The sequence below is a fragment of the Dromiciops gliroides genome, chromosome 5, assembly GCF_019393635.1.
Source record: "Dromiciops gliroides isolate mDroGli1 chromosome 5, mDroGli1.pri, whole genome shotgun sequence".
In the NCBI taxonomy this organism is placed as follows: domain Eukaryota; kingdom Metazoa; phylum Chordata; class Mammalia; order Microbiotheria; family Microbiotheriidae; genus Dromiciops; species Dromiciops gliroides.
The window spans coordinates 265,729,529-265,743,697 of record NC_057865.1 but is presented as its reverse complement, the minus strand read 5'-3'; the positions used below and the strand labels follow the sequence as shown (position 1 = coordinate 265,743,697).

Sequence of the window (14,169 nt, the reverse complement as noted above, 5' to 3'; positions counted from 1 at the left end):
TTTTAAAAGTTCCTTAAGGGTTAGGAACAAATTTCTCTTGCTCTCACTCCATCTGTACCTGATAAGATGAGATAGGTTGTCCTAGAAAAAGGAGGAAAGGTAATTCCCTCCACTGTAAACAGACCTATTGCACCAAATCCCAGGTTGTAAATTTACTACAGGTGGGCTCCAGAAGCCCTGGGTCTACATCTGAATGAAGAAGGCAATTTATTAAAGACTTATTCTGCTCCAAGCACTGTGGTAGGCCCTGGGGGTGTAAAGACAAAATTGTCTTTGTGTCTCCCCTATTGTCTGATGCAAGGCTTTCCCCACCCTTCCTTGTAAGCACTTAATAAATGGTTACTGGCTGACTGAATGAGCTCCATTCTTGGGGAATGCTGCAGGGTCTGCTGGTTGAACAGCTACCAAACCTAACAGAACATAACTTCCTTCAGGGACTCCAGTGTTTGTTTTTTTTTTAATTTTACATCAAGTGTATTTTTCTATTTCTTTCCTTCCTTCCTTCCTTCCTTCCTTCCTTCCTTCCTTCCTTCCTTCCTTCCTTCCTTTCTTTTGGCAGGGCACTGAGGGTTAAGTGACTTGCCCAGGGTCACACAGCTAGTAAGTGTCAAGTGTCTGAGGCTGGATTTGAACTCAGGTCCTCCTGAATCCAGGCCTGATGTACCATCTAGCTGTCCCTATTTTTCCATTTCTTAAGAAAAATTCTCTTCTACCACTTACTCTATGTTTGATGCCCTACTTTGTTCTTCTTAGATTTTTGAGCTAATTTCCCAAGCTAGTAATGGTTACTTGACAGGGATATTGGACATGTATCTACTAACTTGATAATTACAAAGTGAAATACATTGGTCTTCCATGGCACTCTCCCTTTTTCTTTTTCTTTTTCTTTTTTTGCGGGGCAATAAGAATTAAGGTCACACAGCTAGTAAGTGTCACGTGTCTGAGGCCGGATTTGAACTCAGGTCCTCCTGAATCCAGGACTAGTGCTCTATCCACTGCACCACCTAGCTGCCCCACTCTCCCATTTTTTGACTGCTCTTGTCAAACTAAACCAGAACCACATATCCCTGATGTCAAAACAATTACTTAAGCCAGGTGTTGGGTATTTTGCTTACATTATGCCAAATAACAAACTTATTTTAATTTTTAATATAATTTCATTTTGTTGAGACAATCTATAGCAAAATATCCTCCTCAATATGAAATTTTTATTTTCTTCCAATGGGGGTAAAAGATAATGCTCTGAAATTCTAGAACCTATCTAAAATATTTCAAAATGTAACTGACATCTGAATGTCCCCATTTTTTTTTCCTTTCGTAAATCAGTTCACAGTGGTGGAGTCAACTGTTTGTCATTCCATCCTTCGGGCAATTATCTCATCACTGCCTCATCCGATGGCACCCTCAAGATTTTGGATCTCATAGAAGGAAGACTCATATACACGCTTCAAGGACACACGGTACTGGCAATGATAGTTTTCATTTTTAAACAGGTACATGTCTGTAAGTCCTGACATTATTAGGTCTTATCATCCCTCTCGTTGCAGCATGTTTGTTTGCTGCTGTTATCAAAGAAGCTGCATTTATGTGATTGCATTTATGTGATCCTTTCCAACTGAACAACTCCTACTACTGTGATTTGTCACTGGATATTCTTGGTGTTTCTCTCATATTCCTAAGCCACTAAATTAACCTTTCATTGTATTCACGAGTTTCTAAATAGATTGGATATGGCCTTCTTTCAGGGAAGAGTCTTGCCTGATTTTGTAAGTGTGTAACTTCTGTAATTTTGCTCTGGGGCTTTCTTTACAAAATAGGAGTTTACAGATTGGATCTCAAAGTAGAATTGCACTAAATGTGCTAAGAGAAAAGGGCTCATTCTGCTCTAGGGTGGCATGTTTTGCATTTCTTCATTTGTTTCCTACTTTGCTCCCAGCAGCTGGTGAGTGAGGTAATACAGATGTTGTTATTCCCATTTCACAGATGAAGGAACTGAGGCTTCATGGTTAAGTGACATGCCAATGGTTACTAAGAGTTTGGGATTCAAACTCAGATCCTGATTTTGAGCTCAGCGTGCTTTCTGGTATACCACATTTAAATTAGATAAAACAGAAATTGATTATAAGGTTTTTTAAAATGCTAGCTCAGATTTATGCTGGAACATGCTTTCAACCGATAATAGTAGAGTCCATAAAAAAGAGAAGTAATTGAAAGGCAGTAACAAAATCAGTAGCCAGCAGACCTAGCTAGACATGTGAAACAAAATTATGTGCTCTCTGTTTTGGGCATAAGCCTCCCAGAAACAATGTTATTAACTTAGATTAGCCTAATTCTAAATGTTTTTGTTTAGAGAGCAGTCCAAAGATAGGCAGATTTACCCCTATGTCTCTGAAAATTCACTAACAAAATCATCTTAGAGTGAATCTCCTCAAACAGCATTAAATAAGGACAAACATTAGGCTTTAGAGAACCATTTACCTTTGGTCACTCATTACCCATTTGACCACCTTTGGCTTTCTAAAGATTTCTATTTCGTCCAGTCAGAAGTGAACTCAGGAGACAAGAATCAATAATTTTTTCTTCAGAGTGGAGAGACCCCTATGTTTCCACAAATAGGTAAAAAGAAATCTAATAGATTAGTGGAAGGATTCATCAAACAGGAGGGTGTGTTCAACATAATCATAGAGAAGAAAAGAAGAAAAACCATACAAATAATTGTTCTTAATTGTGGTTGTTGAATTCTTTGAATATGTGGCTTCAATAGTAAGTGGGAAACAAGAAGCTGGACCTGTTGGAGGAAGCAGGAATGCAGGGCACAGGTGTCCCCCTCAGCTGTACCCCTTCCAGTGTCACCAGGTGCCCCTTTGAGGCTTACTGAATGACTTGGGTGCTAGCTGCCAGGGACAGGATGGGCACTGAAAGGAGAGCATTCCCCCCAACTTACCTACAGTGGAGTGAAGGAGATGGAGGTGGGAAAACAGCCTGAGGGGCCCTGCTGTGCAGCTGCCCTAGATGTGCTGTCCAGGCAGGTGTCGTGAAGGAATGAGACACAAACCCAACAACGGATGTCTGCTCACACACATGGGTCAGCAGGGAAGCAGGGAGGCACAAGTGCTGGCTTAGGAAGCAGAGGGGAGCAATAGGGAAGCCTGTAGCCGATGGGCAGGAGACAAGCACGAGAGGTGACCTAGAGAGGATATAGCCCCAGGAGTTCGAGCTGCCCAGGATGTGCCCCTTCTCCCCAACCCGCAGCAGGGCATCCCTTTGTGCCTCCTTGTTTTGGAGGCTGAAATTGTTTTTGGAGAATTATTCTGTACGCACTTTTCTGTTTGGTGCTAATTAAAAATTGGGGTGTCCTCAGTCATTATTGGTAGAGGAGGTTCGATGTGGACTCAAACACCCTGTACAGAACCTCAGAGTATAGAGGAGCTTCAAGGCAGTGGGGATCTGTCTGCATTTGTGGGCCAAGTCCCATCTTCCAGACCCTGAGAAGTACCTTGAGTCAGGAGGCCCAGCATAAAATCCTCCTGCTGATGCTTCCCAGCACTTGGACCATGGGCCCATTGCTTGCCCACTCAGAGGCTCAGTTTCCTCATCTTTAAAATGGGACTAATCGTGTTATTACTACCCACTTCACAGAGCTATTTTGAAGAAAGTGCTGTGCAAACCTTAGAGTATTATGTAAATGTGAACTATTATTGTTGTTAAAACTCACCAGTATAATATGTTTTACATGATTGAACATATATTACCTATATCAAATTGCTTACTGTCTCAGGAAGGGGGTAGGTGAGGGAGGCAGGGAGAAAATTTGGAACTCAAAATTAAAAAAAAAAAAAGAATAGTAAAAAGAACCCCACCCCCCAAAAAAACCCACAAACAAACAAACAAAGGGGCAGCTAAGTGGCACAGTGGATAAAGCACTGGCCCTGGATTCAGGAGGACCTGAATTCAAATCCGTCCTCAGACATTTGACACTAGCTGTGTGACCCTGGGCAAGTCACTTAACCCTCATTGCCTCACCAAAAAAAAAAAAAAGAATGGTAAAAATTGTCTTTATACGTAATTGGTAAAAAAATAAAATATCATTTAAAAAAAAAACTTAGCAATGCCACTCCACTTAATTAAAGAGATGATTGACTAATATAAAAGAAAATGTTTCTGATTTCTCATGCAACAGGTTGCTAGATTTGATTTTAGAATCTTGGAGATGAAGAGAGATAATATGTAAGAAAGCTTCAATAATTTAGTCATGGATTGAAGTACACTTTATTTGACAAATAGTGTGTCTTCCAAAGTCTTCTGAAGGCTAGATATTACTATTATTGATATTCTATTTACCAGTATTATTTTGGAAGTGAGACATCATTACTTTTTATTTTGACTCAGAAGTAGGCCCAGAATATGTTAATTCCTTGATTCTATAGGGAAGTAATCACTTCTACCAGGAAAACTTTTTTCAGTCTTGGATAATATATGTGTCTATGTCTATCTGTATAGACAGTCACTAAATTGGACCAGATGGCTACTACCTAGGTCCCTTTCACTCTGTGTTTCTGAGGCTATTACCTCTTAATCTTCCTAGAGTCATTTGCATTGACCCCTATCTGTGAGACTGAGTCTTTGTTTCCCCCCCAGGTCATACATGCTTCAGCCACTCCAGGCTCAATCCCAATAGTGATCAGCCCAGAAGGTTTGATTTGTTCTGGTTTTCTGACCTGAGTGGGCTCACCCCTCTCTAAGTCAGTCTGGTGGCCTTTCACTCCCAAAGATCCGCCATATTGGTTTTGGATTTTGTCGGACACCCAGTAGATTGGTGTTAGCCGTATTGCAGCTAAGCACTCCCGAGCTCAAGCAGTCCACCAGCCGCAGCCTTTATAACCACAGGGCTGCACCACAGGTGTATACCACCACACCTCCCTATTTCCTTTTCTTTTTTTTTTTTTTTCCCCGAAAAGAATGTTTGCTAACACAAATACATCTTTCATTTGTGGAGCCTAAGGAAGCATATCAGAGGGAAGTAAAGACATTGTGACATTGAGGGTAAAATGACTGGGGGCCTAGGACTCCCTGGTTAGGCAGGTTCACCCTGCTTACAAGTCTGTTCCCAGAGTCCAGTTCTTTAAGCCTTGAGCTAATTTCCTTCTTTGTCTGGATCTGTAGCTTCTCTGAATGCTGCTGCTGCCATAGGTTTTGTAAAGGTGGTGGTTCCTACATAGAGATAGTTGTGTAAGTGGAAATTGTCCACGTTTAACTTAGAAGTCAAATTAAAAGCAAACTAAAATTGGAAAAACAGAGCAAACGTACTCTTTTATGTCAAGCTGTCCTTGAAAGGGCAAATGCCACTTGGATTTCAGCGTGAAGCGAGTGTCAAACTAATGACTACAGAAAACCTAAAGGACTTTTCATTTATTCACTGCAACAGGGAGAAGCAGACAGACAAACCCAGCTGAAGACTTTAGAGTAGGATATATTGGCAGCCCAGGCCATTCCTTGAAATGTCTGCTGCTGATGTGAATGCTTCCCAAAGTGGAACTCTGAAAAGAAATGCTTAAAGATGAAAGAAATTATGATTTATTTCCTTGTTATAATTTCTAATTGGTTCAGGGTTATTTTAATCCTGTATGCTAGCTGTCAGCAGCCGATGCTCCACCAGGAGTCTTTTCTAGTCCAGTTTTATAAAGTGAGATGAAAAATAGACTGTTATAAGTCTCTGTGATCTTGTTTATCCTGGAGCATCACTGATCATGTCTCTGTTTTCCTTCCTGTGCCCTCTCATTCCCTAGGGACCTGTCTTTGCCGTTTCCTTTTCAAAGGGTGGCCAGCAGTTCACATCTGGAGGTGCTGATGCTCAGGTTTGTGGTTTCCCTCAATTCTCTGGGATCACTAGTCTAGAGAAAACACTGACCTCAGGCCGACTTTGATGCTGCTGTTGTGCTACACATTTTTGCCATTTGAGGCAGCCAGGTGGCTCAGTGGATAGAGCACTGGGCCTGACCACAGAAAGACCCGAGATAGCCTCAAGGCATTTACTAGATGTGTGACCCTAGGCAAGTCACTTGACCTCTGGTTGACTTAGTTCTCTCATCTGTAAAATGGAGATTGTAATAGCACCGACCTCTCAGGATTGCTGTGAGGATAAAATGACATAATATTTATAAAGCTTAGCACTGTGTCTGGCACACACTAAGTGCTTAATAAATGCTAGCTAGTATTACTGTTATCATTATTATTATTACTTGAGGGTAGAGTTGAGTGTTGGCAGTAGCCCAAAGCTATTTGTAGCTGAATAAGATGGATGCTCAAACTCAGTGATACAATTTGGGGTCAGAAATATGACATAGAATGGGCCTCTCTCCTTTGTTTATTTTTTTATGTTGATCCTAAACTAGCCTTGGTAGCATCTCCCCTGAAATATCATTTCCAAGTAGAGAGAAAGTCCCAGACATGGTGTCTGAAGGCCTGGAGTTGGAGGCCTGGTTCCCGTGCTTCCTGGCTGTGTGGCTGGGGGCCAGGTGCCTCCCTGCCTGAGGCTTCAGTTTTCTTCTCTGTATGGGGAGGGGGTTGGACTTGACAGGTCCAGTGGTGCTTCCCACCTGGACCTTTCTGTGATTCTGCTGTGTTCTGAGCATCAGCAGCAATGGCAGAACGAGCAGCCAGGTGGCACTGGTGCTGGAGTCAGAAGGACCTCAGTTCAAATCTCACCTCTGACACTTACTAGCTGTGTGACCCTGGGCAAATCACTTAAGCCCAATTGACTCAAACATCTGGAACTATCTCTAGTCATCCTGATGTATGTCTTGCCACTAGACCCAGATGGCTCTGGAGGAGAGAGTGAGGTTGGTGACCTTGCACAGCCCTGCCTCACTTATATCCAACACACTGCAAGTCATGACATCACTCTGATGTCACGGTCCTCTTTGGGAACAAATGACAAGCAACAACAGCAATGGCAGGATCAGTTCATTGCCTCCCACCTTCTGTGCTTTGAGAAATGCCATGAGTTCAGATGTATAAACTCTGCTCTACTTGATACAGAAATCAGGACTTTATAGTTTCACTTTAAAAAACCTTGCATTTGTATAGCATTTCATAGCATTCACACTGGAGTCCAGTTGTCCATTGGGAAGTCAGCGTAATGCACCAAGATCTTATAAGTTGTAATCATTGTAGTCATTGAGATTCCTTTTAAAATCAGGTACAGGGGGTAGCTAGGTGGCTCAGTGGATAAAGCACTGGCCCTGGATTCAGGAGGACCTGAGTTCAAACCCAGCCTCAGACACTTCACACTTACTAGCTGTGTGACCCTGGGCAAGTCACTTAACCCTCATTGCCCCACGTCCCCCCCCCCAAAAAAAAATCAGGTATAGTTTTAATTTTATCCTAAAAACATTAACTGTCTCTATTATTCACTTTTCTATAGATTTTATTGTGGAAGACAAATTTTGATGAAATGAACTATAAAGATCTTCTGAAAAAGAACATCAAAAGGTTACATTTTGACGCCCCACCTCATCTTCTTGATATCTACCCAAGAACTTCTCATCACCATGATAGAAAACCTGATTCAATTGAGGTCAGTATTAGCTACTTCCTGAGAAGATTAAGGCTGTAACACCTGAGCTCTGTCAACTTTCCTCTTCTGCTAGTCTGCCCATGTTTTCATCTGTCCCTTCTCCCTTCCTGTCTGAGAGGAAGAAGTCTCTCTTCTCTGTTCTAATGGTAGCCCCTCATCTGAAATCCTCAATCTCACCTTTCCACACTTATCTGAGTCCTTTCTTCAAGATCTCCTGCCTCTCTCTTGTCTCTTCACTTTCTCTCTCTCTCCTGATGCCTTCTGGCTTTTCATGGCTTCTTTTCCTTCTTTACTTCTGAATCCACAGCAGAGGGCCTCTTAGGCCAGCTTTAGTGGGGGCTTGAGCCAGACTCATACAATGAGTCATCTAGACCTTTGTTACCACTCCATGTGATTTGTTTTCCACCCTGAGCACTCTTGAAAAAAGGTCTCCTAGACCTCCTTGTCACTAAAATCCATTTGCCTTTTCTGAAAATTCATCTGCATTGACCTCTCTTCATTTGTCACAGCTGATCACTGCAGCCTTCTCTTTCCTCCCTTGGGTTCCATGACAAAATCCCTATGGTTCTTAACAAGTAGTTAGTTGGCTGTAGCAATTCTGGAGGAGAGACATTAGCCAGAAAGGCCAAGGATTGAGTCTCTCACTTATGGTAAGTATGGAGAGCAGGAAGAATCCACTCAGTGGATAGTAAAGCACCTAATATACTATGTTAGCCACCGTGCTGGCCACTGAGGATACACAGGCAGAAACAGAGAAACATGAAGGTGCTCGTGATGCAGGCTGGTCTACCCCTCAGAAGAAAAAGAGCAGAGGGGCCTAAGGAAGGCATGTCCATTCAGGGTTCTCAGGCGTTAGGTATCTTTAGGGGGGAATGGAAGAAGGGCTTCAATGCCAACAGAAGAAAAAGCACCTAAATAAAAGGGAAATTCTGACCCATGTCAGGAGATTGGAGGGTGGTGTATCACACACGGAAGAACGGAAGGAAGGCCACCGATGAGCAGATAGCAGGCTGTGCCCGAATCCTAGGAAGCCTGGTGCTCTGAAGCAGCAGCGGCTGCTGCTGGTACTCTGACAAGCTGAGTCCACAGGTGCCACGGGGGTGAGCTCACTTAAGAGAGGTCACTCACTGCTTTCCCAGGGTGTGAACCTGACATGTGCAGAGAACCTCTCAACACTAAAGATCCCAGATCCTTGGACAGAACACTGGAGGGCTTTAGGTAGTGGATGGTCAGTGAGGAAAGGTGTTGGCTCAGAATGGGCTTTGGCTTTCTGGACCATGGTTTAAAATAGAGCTGCTCATGCTGTTTAGCGTCATGGACCCCGAGGGGATGTGAGGAAGCCCCTGGAGCCCTGCTCAGGATCATGTTTTTAAATGCATAAAATGTAATCCATAGGATTACAAAGGCAGTCAGTTGTATAGAAATACGGTTGTCAAAAAGCATATGTACATGTGTATGGATGGATGTGTATATAGGGACATATGTATATGAGCACGAACTTATATATATATATGTGTGTGTGTGTGTGTGTGTATTCATTCATTCATTCATTCATTCATTCATTCATTCATTCATTCATTCATTTAAAACGAGTTCATGTCCCCCAAGGTAAGATTCCCCTGGTCTAAAATATAGCAATGATGGGCCCATGGCCAGATAGGGAATGCACCTTTTAAGGGCTGGTAAGAATGTCTTGTCTGGAGTCTGTTAATCACTAGTATTTATGTGGTACAAGAGGTTTACAAAGCTCTTTATAAATATGAATCATTTCATCCTCACAAAAGCCCTGAGGGGGGTCTATTATGAATTATTATCCCCATTTCACCAATGAGAAGACTGAGGCTGAGAAGTTCTGTGACTTGCTCAGGATAGTGTAGCTAATAAGTGTCTAAGGTTGGATTTGATCATAGGCCTTTCTGACTCCAGATCCAAAATACTATCCACTGCTCCCTCTAGTCAATAAGGTCAATGAACATTTATTAAGCACCTACTCTGTGCCAGCCACTAAACTTTGGGACTATAAAGAAAGGTAGAAGATGGCTTCTACTCTCCAGGAACTCACAGCCTAACAGGGGAGACAACCTGCCAATAACCACATTCAAACAGGCTCTATACAGATAAAAAGAAAATCACCAGAACTAAGAGAGATTGGGAAAGGAATCCTCTAGAAGACAGGATTTCAGCTTGGACTCATGGGAAGCAAAGAGGTGGAGATGAAGAAGAAGAAATACATTATAATTATTAACACGATTTATCTAGGATGCACCAAAAGTCACAAATATTTAATAGCTCCTTTATTTTTTGTTTCTGATTTACAATACCATAGCATCATATACAGTGCATACAGGAAATCATGAATTTACATTATGTGTGGAAAATCAAATCTCATAAATGGTAAAAAAAAATTTAAACCTAATATTTCAAAAGTTATTAAAACATCAGACCCCTTCGTGACTTTTGGTCCATGCTGTATGTAAAATCCTTAATCCAATTTTGAGAATTTGTTATGAAAATATGATTAAGGCCTATAAATCCTATTAGGCACATCTGAAAACAAAAGATAGATTAGATAGATGGATGGACGGATGGATGGATGGATGGATGGGCGAATGAGAGGAGATACGTACAAACATACATACATCAAACAGGTAGATAGATATCCTAGTTCTTAGATAAAATAATCTAATTTTGTTACTTTCTCAAAGTTTACCATTCCATTAAAATGTCAGACTTTTACATCTTTATCCTATTCACCTTCTTTTTTGATGATACCTATTATTGCCCATACTTGTAACCCCCTCCTTCCATACTACCATCCAGACTTCATTGCTTAATTCTAAAGCTAAGGGTATATTGTGACCCTGTCGATTGAGGTAGAAACCAAGAAAGGTCCCCAGTTGAAGCACGTTGGATCTCAGGCCATCCTCTGGCTCCCAGGGGTGGGCTGGTCCAGGCCCTCCCTCTTCTTTATCCCTCACACGCTTAAAGGGCTCCCCTAACAGCTGTGGATTAGGTGTGTTATGCCTTGTATTGATTAGGGACTCCTTCTGGTGTCCTGAGAAAACCAACTGCTGGATACCTCCGTTTACCTCTCTGTAAAATTCTGCCCCAGCCTGCGTCAGCGGATTTGGCAACGTAGCTTAAAGGACGAGCTGCCTTATCCTGGAAGAGCACTTGGCATCACTGGCGCGTGAAGAGCTGCTGAAGCAAAAGGCATCTGAGTCTCCATCTGTCGATTTCTTTCTTAAGCTCTTCCCAAAATAAAGTGAAGGTGTTAAGTTGGGGGGGAAAGAGCACCCCTTTTTCTGCACGGTGAGCATCTGAGTAAATGAGCGAAGCACCAAAGTGTTCTTCTGAATACAGATCGATTCTCCCTTCAGATGGATTGAAATGTTTCCCCAACAAACCCTGAAGGCAGGATGGTGGTGATGAGGACAATAAGATCAATGATATTTATATAGATCTTTAAGGTTTGCAGAGCACTGTGTGTGTGTATATATATATATATATATATATATATATATATATATACACACACACACACAAACACACATATATATAATCCTTACAACATCCTTGGGAGGTGGGGAGGAAGGCATGTTATTACCCCCATTTTATAGATGTGGAAACTGAGACCAAGGTTTAGTGACTTGCTCAGGATCACACAGCTACTAAGTGGCTGAAGTGGGATTCGAACTCAGGTCTTCCTGACTCCAGGCCTACACTGAAAGGGCCCAGTGTGAATCAAACTAGAGATTGTTAGTATGTTCATTTAAGGTTAGTTTGAATCTAACTTTTGGTAGTTTTTGTTTTGTTTTCATTTATTTGCAAGGGGGTAGAGGGAGAGTGGGAGGGAGCATCATATGAGGCAGAGCCTCTGTTTCTGCAAGGGCTCCAGGTCAAACAGTTCTATAGCAGACTCTTGCGACATGTTTTGGTAGAAAGTAAATTCTGGGGACTTGGGCAGCGAGAGCATCAGGTTATGTTTATTACTTTTGAGAACTTTGAGACAGTGTGTTTTCTCAATCAGACCTCAATGATGGGATTGAATGAATATAAGAACAGGAGATGCAGGGAAAGGGCAATTGTATATTATTGACTTATCTGATGAGATTTCTGGCAGTAACCCGGGAATCTCTTAACACATTTAGCAGCTTATTTTCCAGCAGGATGGTTGATATTTTACTGTGTGTTTTCTTTGAGGCTCATTTGGAATTTACATAATGATCTTAATCTTTCAGTTGGAAACCATTTGGCCTCTTTAAAAGCCCTTTTCCTCCACCCCCCATTTTCTCCCCCTCCCCAGCTTGCTAAGCACTGGTGTTTCTTTAGTTCAGGGATGGTGAATCCGAGCTAAACCCCATCACCACCTGGTTGGAGAAAGAAGTGCCTCATTTCAAAATAGGCAGAGGGATCTGCAACAGGACTGCTTTGTAAATAGCAAAGAAGAGACAACCTGAGTGGATGACTTAAGGGGAAAAGCTTAGCTTTGGGCACTAGCCGTGGGTAACATTTCCTTGTTGTGAGCCTAACTCAGATGTACAGAAATAAAAATGGGCAGGTTTCAGGATCTATCCTACTGAATGGACGACTTGGCTAGGCCACTTCACCTCCTGAAAACAACTTTTGTTGGGTGGTAAGAAATCCTGGAGGAAAAGAAATCAATTTTAAAGATCTTGAACGTTCCAGTGAAGAAGCCCCATCAGCTGACCTTCACCCTGCCCTCCCCGGTGCTGGAAGCCAGCGCTGGAATTCAAGCACCCTTGGGTGTGATGGGAGAACTGAATGCCCCCCAGAACCCTTCACCTGAGTAATGTTCCTTCCAATGGGATCAAAGCTCTTGGGAAGGGACCTCGGAGGTTGTGCAGTCCAGCCCCCTCATTTTACAAATGAGGAAACTGAGAGACCCAGAGAAGGGAAGGGACTTTCCCAGGGACACCTGGGTTATCACGGGTAGGATGTGGCCCTTGGTTCTCTGACCTCAGAACCAGGGCTCTTCCCACCATACCAGGCTGGAGGTGAAGCCTGCTGTGGAGGGCACAGATACCAGAACCCTGGATGACTAGTGGAAGCTTCAGTTATTAAGACTCTAAGAAGAACCCATTCATAGAATGGCTTTTTCAGTGCTTTGGGGATTTGCAATTGGCACACTAGGTCTATTAAGTCTATAGTGTTCTCCCAGGAAATTACCAAGGCACAACTAACCAATATAACTAAATAACTGTGTGATGCTGTTTTATGGGTGTCCTGGAAAGGGTTCTTAGCTGATCCCCACAAGGGAGCAGTTTATTTTCTGAAGTGAGTTTGAGTGTTCGTCTCCATCTGTTTGGACGTTGAACATAAAGATAATTTCCCCTTTTAGCTTAGGGCCCTACTCTGGTATCAGTTTGATTCCCCAGCGATCATAAAATCCTAAATGGCACTAAGTGACTTTTTTTAGTGGTTATTACTTAGCTACAGGACTGAATAATGTAAATTAACAGTGTTCCTAGGGATTAGCTAGAAATATTGTCATTCCTGTTTGCTCTCTTGAAAAGGACAATGAAATTTGGGGGTTGTTTTGTTGGCGTTTTTCCAAATCCAGAGATTGAATGTTGCATCGACATGTGCAGTAATAGCTCTTCTGTACACAACTCTATGAAGCATCAGCTAGTTTGTCATAGGTAGAATACAGCTGTTTTTCAAAGCAGCCTCTCAGACGTTAGACATTTGCAAGTTCAGGTAACTTGAGTGGTTCCCTATATAATCTGATTCTATTTCCATGGGTGAACAGCTCCTGGCGGACACTAGATGGCAGCAGATAAAAAAGAATTACAGCTGGGATGCTCTCTGGACTTGGGGGAGAAGACTGGCTTCCTTTCATTTCAGCTCCTTCCTCTCCCTAGAATGAACTTGGGACTTATTCAAAGCTGATTTGGCAGGAACGAGCCTGGGTTTGCATCCATTTCAGTGGAGTCATGAAGGAACACATTTCCTCGATGGCAGAATTGTGGGAGGTTGTAGTTTTCCCACTCGATCCTGCCCATGGATCCGCAGACCCAATTATCCACAAGGTCAGGGCTGGTCAATGGTTTGTCAATGGAGCCAGAGGACCAGGGAGAGGGGAAATGCACCAACTCCTCTATGCTTGGGACTGGATTTATAGAAATGTTCCTACTGCGTAGAGAATCATGGTTACAGTAACCTAGCAACCAAAGCGTCTTTAAAATGAACCTATTTTTAATTCAACATGCATTTATTAAGATTGTAATAAGTATATGGCACATATTTTGATGGATCTGTGAACTTATCAATGTGTGAGGACTCTAGCCCATCTATATAGGCTCTTATTCTGGGTGACTGGTCCATATCCTCCCTCCCAAAAATTCTTCCCTAAAGGGCCTTCTGCATCTCTTGGCATTTTGTGAACACCAATGGAGTATGCAGGCTGTCCATCATTTTATGCTTTGTTCAGTACCTGACTAACCCAGCACTGTGGTGGGGAGGGGAGGACTGAAATCGATGACCTCTAAGGTCCATTCCAACCCTAGCTAGATCTATGACCCTGTGACCTTGCCTTTCATCATTTAATAGAGTTTTATTAGAGGCCAATG

General features: G+C 42.5%; 1 protein-coding gene across 3 annotated transcripts in view; it reads left to right on the top strand.

Moving 5' to 3' along the window:
* POC1B (POC1 centriolar protein B) overlaps nt 1-14,169 on the top strand; it is a 109,350-nt gene that overhangs the window by 45,512 nt on the left and 49,669 nt on the right. For 2 of the 3 annotated variants that reach the window (XM_043968105.1, XM_043968104.1), the window contains exons 7-9: nt 1,327-1,460; nt 5,787-5,855; nt 7,424-7,576. In XM_043968105.1, coding sequence (XP_043824040.1) covers nt 1,327-1,460; nt 5,787-5,855; nt 7,424-7,576 — 356 coding nt within the window. The remainder of the gene's footprint in view (nt 1-1,326; nt 1,461-5,786; nt 5,856-7,423; nt 7,577-14,169) is intronic. The other variant, XM_043968106.1, reaches the window with a different exon arrangement.